At 39.2% G+C, this 13,414-nt stretch overlaps 1 protein-coding gene across 20 annotated transcripts in view; it reads right to left on the bottom strand.

Moving 5' to 3' along the window:
* The window catches only part of CEP112 (centrosomal protein 112), a 475,621-nt gene that overhangs the window by 419,897 nt on the left and 42,310 nt on the right, over positions 1-13,414 (bottom strand). For 12 of the 20 annotated variants that reach the window (XR_009560193.2, XM_070044585.1, XM_060289906.2 and 9 more), the window contains 3 exons: positions 12,235-12,312; positions 1,532-1,579; positions 1,196-1,276 (listed from right to left, as the gene is read on the bottom strand). Coding sequence is in view for 19 of the 20 variants with exons in the window: in XM_070044585.1 (XP_069900686.1) it covers positions 1,196-1,276; positions 1,532-1,579; positions 12,235-12,312 (207 nt within the window). In the remaining variant the exon portion in view is untranslated. Of the gene's footprint in view, positions 1-1,195; positions 1,277-1,527; positions 1,580-12,234; positions 12,316-12,877; positions 12,935-13,414 lie in introns of those variants that run through there. The other 8 variants (XM_070044582.1, XM_030837999.3, XM_070044583.1 and 5 more) reach the window with 6 other exon arrangements.

Here is a 13,414-nt window from a genome sequence, read left to right as displayed (position 1 = left end):
GCCCATTTAAATAGTGCATTACCATTTACAAGTTACATACATATTCACTGTTCTCATTTGACTTCGTAACAACCCTGTTTAAACAAAAATTAAACCAATATTCTTGACTTCCCTGGGTCATATAACTAGAAAATGGTTAAGGCAGATTAAGAACATAATTCTTCAGGGGCTTCCCTGGTGGCACAGTGGTTGAGAGTCCGCCTGGTCGGGGAAGATCCCACATACCGCGGAGCGGCTGGGCCCGTGAGCCATGGCCACTGAGCCTGCGCGCCCGGAGCCTGTGCTCCGCATCGGGAGAGGCCACAACAGTGAAAGGCCCGCGTACCGCAAAAAAAAAAAAAAAGAACATAATTTTTCAGGTTCCTAATCTAATTGTCTTTCATCGTACCACATAGATGACCAGTGTTTCATTGGTGTCATAAGCAAAAAAATAATAATAATGATGATTTTAAAATTTTCCAGAATAAAAGTTTTTAAAAGAAAATAATAAAGCAAATTAATGACTACTATTATACATGTGGAGTACACAGTTACCCAAAGACCACAAAATCTTCCTACTAATCCTGTAAAGCAGACACCTCCCAAGTAAGATGAAGAAACTGAGACTGAGGGAGGATAAGTATCTGCCCATTTTCACATAGCTGGTAAGGAGGATTTACATCCACATATTCTTGACTCCACAGCCTTTACTCTTAACCAATAAACACCACTGCCTCTTTAATAATTCTATTTTCAAATGATCAAAGAAAGATAGTACATTGTGTCCTATAGCAGCTCTGGCATAGCTGAATTTAGCAGATCAATTTAAAATAGTAGAAACAGTAAAAATAGTGAAATTAGAAAGATACATTATGAGGAAGCTGAGATAAAGAGAGAATGAAGGGATTCACCGAGGTCAAAGATACTGCTTCTAAAACCTGCCATCCCCCCCAGGCCCTGATAATCAGGAACTGATAGTCAGGAGAGAGCCCCTCAGCACAATCTGTCCAGCAGGCCTGGGGCCAGGACACACAAAGTGGAAGACGGGCAACACAAAGCTGAAGACAACCCTGCCTTACCTGCATCAGTATTTTATATCCGTACCAATGACAACCTCTTCCTACCGTGCAACCTTATTCTAACCAGAAAATTCACATTACACAAAATACAAAAATTGTTTAATAAACTAGATACATCAGAAATATCTCGATCCTACCTCCTTCCCATGCATTCGAGACAGTAACTGATCCTCCTGGAGACTGCTGGATTTTCTCAGGCTGAATTTGGGAGTCATCTGCTGAATGAGAAAGAGTCATTCAATACTTTTTCAGGCCTGGTTTATCAAAAAGTAAACTCTAAACTGGCTGAAGTTCATGCCAAAATAATACCAATATTGGAGAAAAATAGTGATTTATTCACTTCCAAGCGATAGGATTAATAGGACTATTATGCTTCATAATGTGGACTTGCATTATTTTCTCTAAATATCTTGAGGATTATTTTATTTTAAAATATCTAACCGTAGGAAAAGTTCAATGCATTTCTCACCTACCAAAGTAACGGGGATAGGCTTCTGTCTCAGGTACCGAGGATTTTCTATCTGAAAATTTTTAAATAAAATAAAGACATTAATATTTGAGTTTTAATTAAACTATAATGAAAATGTTTCCCATATGTCTTAATATTTAGTATGTTTCTTAGAATGGGTATTGCATAATATATTTTTAGTGCCCCATGAACAAATAAAATATAAAGCATAAACTCCTTTGTGCCATAAATGCACCTGCATGACCCTCTCACAGCCTAACCACCCAGCCTCATCCCCACTTCTCCTCACCTCACATTTCATCCCCCAGGACGCTGAATGACCTACATCACCAGAATACGGTAGGTCTTCCTGTGCCTCTCTACCTCTGTCTACCCTTCTAACCCCTATAAGTACCCTCCTATCATCCTTCGAGTCCCAATTTAATCGCTACACTCCCAGGAAGATTTGATGTATGAATCCTTAACTTTACCTTCATAATAAGAACCGGAATACAAAATTCCTTTGGGATTCCTCCTATATCTACCTTTCTATCCCCCAATATACCCTATGTTCCAAGGACACCGAACAACTTGCTTTACCTTGAAAGCACTACACTCTCTCCCATATCTGAGCCTTTGCAACCTGTGAAATCATTCTCATGTGGTTAACTTATTCCAGACTCTCAGTTCAGGAATGTCTCCACCAGGAAATTTAGTTAACTTCCTACTACTGCAGCAGTACCCTGGAGGTTCATCTTCTTTTTGTGAGCTAACATCTATCTTCTGCAAAAATTGTGGACTCTGAAAACAGATTATGCCTGTCTTGTAACACACCTATCCCAACATCCACCACAGGACACAGTAGGTAGTGGGTGTCTCACAAATATTCAGTAAGAAGGAATAAAGGAAGGGAGGGAGGAAGGAAGGAAGAGAAGAAAGAAGGAAAGGAGAAAGAAAAGAAGGAAGGAAGGGGCAAACTGCACCTGATCCCACCCTCTTATCATCTCCTGAAGTACGCTGTGTGTCTCTCATGGCTCTTCTGTTATATTTACGTGTTTAATCAGTATGTCTCCATATCTGTCTTTAAGCTCAGTGAGTGCAAGGATGATGACTTCTCAATTGTGTATTCCTGGAACCTAGCATAATACTTAGCATGTAGCAGGCTTTCAATGAAATATTTATTGAATTAATGTACTATATGATCAATTAGAAACACTGATTATTATCTCAACTATTTGATCCACAAATGAAGTGATAATTAAAAATCATTATCATGGAATTCCAATCTCTTAACATCATAAACTCACAATTTGCTACATGGATAACCTCAAAATGTACAAGAATATGAATGTAACACTAATTATGACTTCAACCTAGGATAGTGGTTCTTACCCTGAAGTAAACCATTAGCATCAACTGACAAACTTTTTCAAACATATATTACTGGGTTCCACTCCTCCAAAATCCCACTGTGTTTTCAAAAAGCTTCTCAAATGGTGTATTATAATTAATAATCATGGAAGATGAACACTCCATACCCAATTTGACAATAAAGTTCGGGGTAAAGAATCAATTAATCAAAGAATATAACGGCAATGAAATTAAAAATAGAACTTAATCAAAAAATATTTTAATAGGGCTTCTCTGGTGGCGCAGTGGTTGAGAGTCCACCTGCCGATGCAGGCGACATGGGTTCGTGCCCCGGTCCGGGAAGATCCAACGTGCCACGGAGTGGCTACGCCCATGAGCCATGGCCACTGAGCCTGCGCGTCCGGAGCCTGTGCTCCGCGACAGGAGAGGCCACAACAGTGAGAGGCTCACGTACCGTTAAAAAAAAAAAAAAATATTTAATATAGGATAGATAAACAACAGGGTCCTACTGTATAGCACAGGGAACTATATTCAGTATCCTTTAATAAACCACAATGGAAAAGAATATGAAAAAGAATATATATATGTATAACTGAGTCACTTTGCTGTATAGCAGAAATTAACACAACATTGTAAATCAACTATACTTCAATAAAATTCAAAAAAAAATTTTAAGCCTCTATAGCGACAGATAGGATCTGAAGAATAACTATATTTCTGCACCTAGATTAGAAGAAATTTACAAAATAATTTCTTTCACCTACAGGCTGGTTCCCATAAAGTAATGGCAACTGCCTGAATTTAAATTTCTCTCCCCATCCTCCAAAAATCCATACAGACGAACAAAGAGAGCATTTATTTTTATTAATACCCATCACCCATGCCTACATCACAACAAGGAGAAAGAGATTACAAAAAATTCAAATAACATATAAGTGGCCAAAGAAAGATCACAAATCAGCAGAATTAGATCCTAAGCCAAACCTGAGTGATAACATGGAAAAAAAGCAAGTCCTGAGGGTCCTACTAGTGGTGGGACATAAATGTCATCCAATATTCACCTGTAGAAGGAAAGTGGCTTAAGTGGGTCAGACAAAAAGCCTGAGAGATGAGAGTGCTGGAGACAGAGGAGTCAAAGAGGGTCACAGGGTGTGGGCCAGAGAAGGCGGTCTTAGGAAGCGAGCACTTCTGCAGTAGAGAGGGCCCTGGAAGGAAGGCTGTCCGTGAGGAAAAAAGAAAAAGGGGCTACGGAAAAGGGCCCTACGGAAACAAGAAGAAATCAAGGAATCTGAAGACAGGCCAAAATGACAGCCACAGAAGGCACCATCTACTAAAGGTATTGCAGTTCAGTGGAGCAGGAGAAGGGAGCCTCCCTGAACTAAGAAATAAATAAAGTACGCTACCCAAGCCACCACTCTCATACGCTCGCTGGCTATTGCTTGTTCAGAAAAACCTAACAGAAATAATCATGAACAGAAAAAAGAATCCGATGTCCATAAAAGCTTACTATAAAAAAATAGAACATCAAAATCAAAACCTGTCAGCAGAAGGAATCACTTTTTTAAAAATCCATGAAACAGAAGAAAACTGTCATACAGCCCCCCTTTTGCCTCCCCTGTCTGCAGTGCTCTGATTCATCAGGCTTTTTGGACAGCCCACTTAAGGTAGGCCACTCTCCTGCAGGTCAATATTTGATGATATTTACATTCCACAACCACTAGAACAATATATATTCAAGTACAACTTTTAAATACTTTCAGGAAGTTCATAAAGAACACAACAGATAAAGACAAAAAATAGAAAGATGTTAAGTAGAGGCTGACCAAATAAGAGCTTGGCAAAGCTGCCGGATGCCAATATGTAAAAGTCAGCTGCATTTCTATAAATTAGCAAAAATCATCTAGGAAAAAAGACGATTTTACAAAGACATAATTTATAATCATAAAACAATATATAACTCCTAAAAGTAAATCTAAGAAAACATTCATAAACCCTTTATGGAGAAAATAATTTAGCTTTTTCTGAAAGACATTAAGACTGAAATAAAAAGAGTGTGAAACCATGTTTTTGGATAGCCTCAATATCATAAAAATGTCAATTCCCCTTAACTAGATCTAGTGACTAAATTTATCCAAACCAAAATCTCAATAGGGTTTTTGGAAAATTTAATAAACTCATTATAAAATGTATATAAATAAATAAAGGGACAAGGATAGCCAAGACGTGCCTGAAGGAAAAAAAACAAGGTGGGTTGCCTTACAAGACATAATAAAACTATAGTAATGAAAATAACTCAAAGGAACTAACTGGAAAGTACCAGAAACTCAAATATATATAAGAATATGATTCATGAAAGATATAGCACTGCAAATTATTGAGAAAATAAGGATGTGTTCAATAAGAGGAAGAAAATAAGAGCAGATCCCTTCCTCACACCCTGTATAATAAATTCCCAAAGGATTAAATACTTATAATTAAAAGCAGAACTATAAAAACTTTCAGAAGACAACTGAGAAGAATGACTTCATGGCCTTGGAGTAGAGAAAATTTCTTTAAACAACACATTAAAAAAGCATAAACAAAAAAGAAATAATAAATTTGACCACTTTAAGTAAGAACTTCTCTCTAAAAAAAATATTATAAATAAATTGAAAAGGCAAGCCGTAAACTGGATGGAGATATTTGCACAAATAATTAGTCTACACAATGTGTAAAGAAGTTCTTTTAAAATAAAAGAAAGAACAACAGCCCATTTGAAAAAAAAAAATGGGAAAAACTTGAGACACATTTCACTGATGAGGAAATCTGAATAACATAAACATGAAAATATGCTCAATCTGTTGAGAAATATGAAAAATGTAAAGTAATACCACAAAGAGATGGTGTTTTACAGCCACTAGATTGGCATACATTAAAAATTTGACAATAAAAGTGTTCCAGATGTGGAGCACTACTGTTGGGTGTATGAATTAGTGCATTTACTTTGGGAAACATTTATTAAGTAAAGATAATAGTAAAATCTACTTAAATATCATACCAGAGAAAGATGCATAGTCTTTAGTAAATAACACTGTACTATACATATACACAACTTTTTGAAAAACAGAGGCAGCAAATTTCCAGCAGGTAGCAAAGTACACTCAATAAATATTTATTGTCTGAAGGTATATATACGAAAAGTAAGTAACCATTCTCTATTTTTGGAATGGAGAAAACCAGCATAGAAAGTAAGTCCTTCAAAGACACACGCATATAAAACCCTAATTCATAAAGCAGAATTAAATATAAGGGGGAAAATAAAGGAAGAGGGAAACAGAGAATTCCCAAAGATGCCCAAGCTCTAATTAAGCTTAAAATTTAAAACCAAAAGCCAAGAAAACCACCCGTGGCTAATTTTTACCCGGCTCTACATCTGTAAGCAGGGTACAAAATATTGGTTTAGCTAATTACAATGTAGCATCTCAAGTATGCAAAAGTAACTCCTATTTCATCCTCTTCATCTTTAAAAGCCGTTAAATACAGAAATTAAGGAGTCATCCTGTTATCATAAATTTCCTCTCTCAAGTTGACCAAAAAAAAAATCTATTATAATATTTAAAAGCAAGAATGAACACTGTAAACAAGTATAAATCTCCTGCTGTTGTTATTCATTTACAACACATTGTGTTTGTCTCATGCCCACTTCTAAAATGTAATGAGAACTATTCATAGCAGAGCATGTTCTTTAGTCTATCTGAGGGAAATAAGCAGTCTGTTTTCTGATTTTATAACAGCAGCCGACGTGCTTTGAAGTTAAATGTTCCCACTTTGTAACCCACAAGTATCATGGACTTGCAGGAATCTGTAGTCTTAACATTTACTGTCTTCATGCTCTTTTAGAAGACTTCTTGTTCTCTCATAACACCTCAAGAAAGAGTACCACAGTAAGAAACGACCAAAATGGAAGATAAAAAGAACTTATGTGAAATATTAAAGTCTAACAAAATATTATACAGAAAGCAAAGCCAAAAATAATTTAGTTCCAATAGCATGAATGAATCACGTGACAAAACATTTCTTGTTTGAAAAACAGAGTCATAATAATAAAATAAATAATAATTTAAACTAGACATAAATACAGATATCTGAAAGCTCTCTACTGAAAACTGGCTTTTAACATTTTATTTTGTTAAGTTTTTAGCCTTATTTTTCGGTTACAAAGAGTTCTGTCAGTTTGTTTCTTGAAGAGATTATTCAGGACTTGGTCAAACTGATCTCCTTATAGACTAACTAATGTTGATCAAATAGAGATGCTCCAAGGTTCCAGAAATATAGAAAGACACTTTATCTGATATTTTAGCTGTCTTAGAGGAAAGGACATTCTCGGGCAATATATTACTAGCAGCACAACTAGAATAAGCGTTTTCAAGTCACAGCATCCGTCAGAAGAACTGCCAAAACTCTTTCTATAGCATAAAATAAATTCAGTCATCAATGTCAAATCAATTATGCTCCAAAATAATGTTTTTAAGTCAATATTTTAGAACTTGAAAAATGTTTTCCACAGAAAAAAATACTACAAATGAAGGTTCATTTGTTGGTTTACTCACGTTTCAACAAACATTTAATGAGCACAAATGAAATACAGATATAGACATCAATCACTGCCACAAGGAAAAGCAAATAAGCCAAAGGAACAGAATGGAAACACACATGTACTGTCACCTGATTTATGAGATGAGTAACACTGCAGCGCAGCAGGAAAAGAATAGTCTTTGCAATAAATGCGAGTGTCACCTGGATACTTATAAGGGACGAAAACAAATCTTAACTTCCTATCTTACAACATATACTACAATCGGCCCCAGATGGCATGTAAATCTAAATAGAAAGAGTGAAACAATAGAGTTGTTAGAAGAAAACATAGAACGTCGTCAGGAACTCAAGATAGTCAAAGACCTTAAACAGGACAGAAAAAGCATTTTTTCATGAGATGAAAATGTGAAGATGAACAGCATTAAAATTTAAAATTTCTGTTCATCAAAGACACCAGTAAGAGAATGAAGGAAAGCAACAAAGTGGAAGGAAATATTTACAATACTATATTCCAAAAGTAGTCATCCAGAACAGATACAAAGCTCTTACATATTCAGAAGAAAAAGGCAGACAACCCAACAGGAAAACTGGAAAAGTCTTCAGTAAGCACTTAACTCTGAGAGGCTACCCAAACTGTCAACATACTGAACGGCATCTAACTCTATCAGTCCTCAGGAAAATACATATTAAAAGCACACTTCCCAATGTCACTAACCACTGTCAAGAACGTCTAAGTTTTATAATTAAAAGAAAAACTGACTGACACCACCAAGTACGGAAGAGAAAGTAGAGGGGCAGGAACCGGCCCACGCCGCATCCCGATGACGGTGCATCCCGATGACGGTGCAGACCGGCAGTCACTTTACAAAACTGTTCGGCAGCATCTACCGTATCCATTAGCTTTGAGCTCCTTGGCTTCCAACTAGCGCACTTTATTTAGCCCAGGACTCCGAGGCTCGGCAGCGTGGGCGCTCCTCTCACCTGGACTCGCCCACGCGTCCACTCAGCCGGGGGGACAGCTATGCCCGGTGACTGAGCACAGTTCTGGACAGGCCCCGGCAGGGCGACCACAGGGAAGACAGCCAGGGGTCCCTCACTCCTTACAGGGGGTGCCCGGGGGCGTCTCCAGCTGCCGAGGGCTTGCAGGTGCCCCCCAGCCCTGGACAGGAAGTTCTCCCCCATGGGCTCTGCCCTCAGTGGGGCCGCCGGACTAGGGTAGGGGTGCTGTCCACCCTCGGGAGCTCCCCGCGGGATCGGGGGGCCTCACTCCCGCTGACCTCCCCCACTCCATCCTCCGTCGGGTCCCATTTTCTCCACTGCCTGTCCTGGGAGATCTCCTGCACAAATTCTGAAGAGACCTGACCTAAGGGCATCACCGAAAGCGTCCCCACTGTTTGTTCACTCCTGATGGGAGCGAGGCTCTCAGTCAGCACCTAGGTCGCAGGTGGGAACGGGTGGGGGGCTGGTGACCCGATGGAAGGCCTGGGAGAGCCGTCCCCTTCCGGGTCCCACAGCCGTGCTCATGAAAAAAGAAAAAAATTTTACATAAAGACAGTCATGCATGAAATATACGTTAACAAAGCAAGAAAGCTTCCCAAAAGCTAAAGGTTAAAAAGGTTAAAGAGTAATTTAAAAAATAATACAGGAGGAATTGTATTATTTAATTGCTAGCTTTACCAAGTAAATTCCTACTTGAATTATGCATTCCTAGGGAAAGTATTAACACACTCCTAAGAAAAGAAAGAATATAATTGGGGGAGAAATATATTTTTTCAACAATAACTAGAAAATTAAAAATCTAGAACATCTAATGAATCAGAAAGTAGGTGCTGACAGGCATGCCAGCAACATAAAACATGTGCCCTTAGTACAGAGCACAAAATTCACTAGCTATAAACTGATCATTCAGAGGAAGAAAGAAACAAAAGTGCATCGCACATTCCCATACAAAACTAAAATCAAAGCAAAATCGAAGCTTTTGAATACACTGGGTATTTAAATTATTCTACTGTGATCAAGAGATACAGTTCAACCTGATTAATGCAGATGCGTTATAAATATATAAAAACGCAAGACTTTCATATTTTACACTGTTAGTGCATTCTTTGAACAATAAAAATGTGAAACAAAACCCCAGGCAGTCCTAGTTTTAGGGCATTACCTCAAAATATTTTAGATGTTTTATCTTAATTTTTTATATGAATGAAAATTTTAATCCTCTGAACAGTTAAATAATTGTGAAAAGTACTCTATGTACTATGTGCTAAGAAGTGTACAGCAGAAGTCTCAAATGGCTAAGGGCAAAGGCAATTTTAAAAGGACAGCCCAGAATTTTATTTTTCACGTTGATACTGCTTTCTGGCAAACAGAATGGGTCCTTCTGAGGGATTTCCTGTGCTCCTTTCCCACACCAGTAACTCAGCACTCCCCTCCAGTGGCAGCTCCCCTACCCCTTCAAATGTGAAAACGGTCTTCTTATTGCCCTCTCACTATCAATTCTTTCTTCTCTTTCATTAGCATACTCCCCAAATGCCATGGAGATTCACACTGCTTTAAATCCTTCCGGGTCCCCTCCCCTCTAACTGTGGCCACTGCGCTGCCAGCCCCCTCACTCTGAAGTCTCTGAAGACTAGATCTGTCCCAGGCCCTGGATACAGCCACCACCTACAGCAGTGCGGCTGCAAAACAAGACGCCAGCCCTGGAGACTCACTCATGGAGCTGAAAACCTTGAACTCCCCAATTAATCTTACCGCCTCTCTTAACCCTACCAGTCTAGAATAACACATTGAAATCCCTGAAATGCTTCCCCCATCAGACAATCAATTAACTGACAGAGACACAACCTTCCCATTTTCCTGCAACCAAACCTTCAGGCACCCTCCTACTCAGCCCACCAATCAGCCACTAAGCATTCTTTATTCTCTTTGAAATGTGTCTCTTTCCTATCCTTTCCGTCTTCACAGACATTACACCACCGTGGAGTCCACCGCAGACACCTAAAGGAGGGTTGGCTCCCTTTCTCCGTGTCTATGCACACCCACTGTGACCTTCTTAATACCACCTAGTCACATGTCCTAAAGCACTGCCTTCATTAAAGATTGGTATTTATATGGGATTTCCCTGGTGGTGCAGGGGTTAAGAATCCACCTGCCAATGCAGGGGACACGGGTTTGGGCCCTGGTCTGGGAAGATCCCACATGCTGCGGAGCAAGTAAGCCTGTGTGCCACAACAACTGAGCCTGTGCTCTAGAGCCCGCGAGCCACAACTACTGAGTCCACCTGCCACAACTACTGAAGCCCGTGAACCACAACTACTGAGCCCGTGTGCCACAACTACTGAAGCCCGTGCGCCTAGAGCCTGTGCTCCCAACAAGAGAAGCCACTGCAATGAGAAGCCTGCGCACCGCAATGAAGAGTAGACCCGCTCGCCGCAACTAGAGAAAGCCCGCGCGCAGCAACAAAGACCCAACACAGCCTAAAATAAATAAATAAATTTATTTTTAAAAAAGAACATTGTTAGTAGGAAGGGTTTTAGGTTTTTTTAAAAAACTAACAACACCTGATGTCAGTGAAGAAGTAAGAAATAGACAGTCCTATATACTTCTGGTTGGAGAACAAATTGGTATACACCTTCTGGAGGGCAATGTACCAAGACCTAACATAACCTAAGAAAGCAACCAAGTAGGTATAAAAGGACTCTTTTATGGAATTTTATTGCAGTATTACTTATATTAGCAATAAACTGGGAGCAACCTACATGCCCAAAAATGTCAGAATGTTTAAATAGGTTATGAACTATCTACTCAAAAGAAAAATTAGTGTTACCATTAATATTCATGCTAATAGAACTATTATTAACTTATACCAAACTTAAAACAGCACATAATAAAATAGTAATTATAATATGACCCCAATTTTGTTTAAATCTTAATTTTATAAATACACACAGAAAAAAATGAGGGAAAGATATATTTAACAAAATGTTAATACAAATTTTATTCATCTGACTTTATGTGTTTTTCAAATTTTTCAAGTTACAAATTATTTTAATAATAAAGTGGGATTAAAAAAATTGACCAAATACCTTTTCACTTCCTGAAAGCATTTAAACAGCATATATGTAAAGTGGAATGTGGAGGGGAAAAAATATTAATCTCACTACTGCCTAAAATTTAAAAGCTAAACTTCTCAGTTTAGTATTCAAAGCTCCAATGCAGCCCAACCTGATGGCACTGCCCTCTAACCATAACTGAGTCCCGGTCACGGCCACACCTTTCTTCACGCCTCTTTCTGCCTCTAGTTCCTGCCCCCTCCTCCCTACCCACCCAGAAACGTTCACAGCTGGCCTCTGAACATGAAAACCGCCGTCCACGATGGCGGCTCATCCTGAGGCCGCCGGGAGAATGTTTCTAACCCAGCTGACCTTGCTTCTCCAAGTCCTCCTCCTCTCTCCTCCGCCTCAGGATTCTACTTTCTAGATAACTCACTTTGGTTATATAGTTTGACCATACACTATCTTAAAGTTTATTTAACTGTTTCATGTGTATATCTCTTATTTCACCAACAAGAAAGTCAGCTTGTCGAGGGCAGGGACCATTCACGCTTCTTTGGAATGTTCTTTCTCTTTCCTGTTCCCCAAGTTCTTCCCAGTGCTCACACAGTACTAAATGTCTAACAGCCAGTAATAGTCATTGTTTAGAATTAAATTAGTGAAGATGTTTTCCAAATACAACATGATTCTGCCACATCAACATACATACATGAAACAAATACTTTTTTACCCCAAGATTCCAACTATTAAGGCGAGCTTCGATGTCACTGTCATCCAAAGAAAGAGCAGATTTCCTCGAATGAATTTCCTAAAGTACAAAAGAGAAAAAGAAAAGCAGGATGAAAAAAAAGACAGGATGGAGGGAAGAAACAAAAGTGGAAAGGAAGGAGGGAAAGAAGGGAGTGAGAGAAGGAAGGAAAGAAGGGCAGAGGGGAGGGAGGGAGGGAGGGAGGGAGAAAACAGGACAAAATATATGTCTCAGAGTAATAAGAGTTTTGTGTGCCTTTTTTAGTAATGCTATACTACCCTCAGAGGAAAGGATTATGTTACAACGGAGTTAGTTCTCAATTCTAAGTAATGACTGTTTATTACAGCTGCTTAAGGCTATGAGAGGCCTTCACAATATATTCACACAGCAACTAGATTTCAGAAAAAAAAAATCAAAAGAATATTTTAAAAAATAATCCAGACCCTTCTCTTTAAGTTCTTTCACAAGAAGTTTTAATTGTGGTATACCACAGTAACTTTAAAGGGGGGTAAGGAAACACTTGAAAAAATGATTATTTACTCTCATTAAAATTAGTTAACAGGGCTTCCCTGGTGGCGCAGTGGTTGAGGGTCTGCCTGCTGATGCAGGGGACGCGGGTTCATACCCTGGTCCGGGAAGATTCCACATGCCGCAGAGCGGCTGGGCCCGTGAGCCATGGCCGCTGAGCCCGCGCGTCCGGAGCCTGTGCTCCGCAACGGGAGAGGCCACAACAGTGAGAGGCCCGCATACCGCAAAAAAGAAAAAAAAAAAAAAAAATTAGTTAACAGGGAAGTTTGTATTGCTGTCCAAGAAGCTTTTTGTTCTTAAATTAATTCTCATTCATACACTGTACGTAAAGAGAAATAAGCTTTGGATTCACATCATGAAAACATAATTATTTATTATGAAAAAGTAATTCTTTACTTCTTAAAAAAATTAAGGGACTTCCCTGGTGGTGCAGTGGTTAAGAATCTGCCTGCCAATGCAGGTGACATGGGTTCGAGCCCTGGTCCAGGAAGATCCCACATGTCGCGGAGCAACTAAGCCCGTACGCCACAACTACTGAGCCTGCGCTCTAGAGCCTGCGAGCCACAACTACTGAGCCTGTGCACCTAGAGCCCGTGCTCTGCAACAAGAGAAGCCACCACAATGAGAAGCCTGC

Source organism: Globicephala melas, chromosome 20 (assembly GCF_963455315.2).
Source record: "Globicephala melas chromosome 20, mGloMel1.2, whole genome shotgun sequence".
Taxonomy (NCBI): domain Eukaryota; kingdom Metazoa; phylum Chordata; class Mammalia; order Artiodactyla; family Delphinidae; genus Globicephala; species Globicephala melas.
Note: the sequence above shows the minus strand (reverse complement) of the source record. Positions and strands in the feature narration are given on the sequence as shown.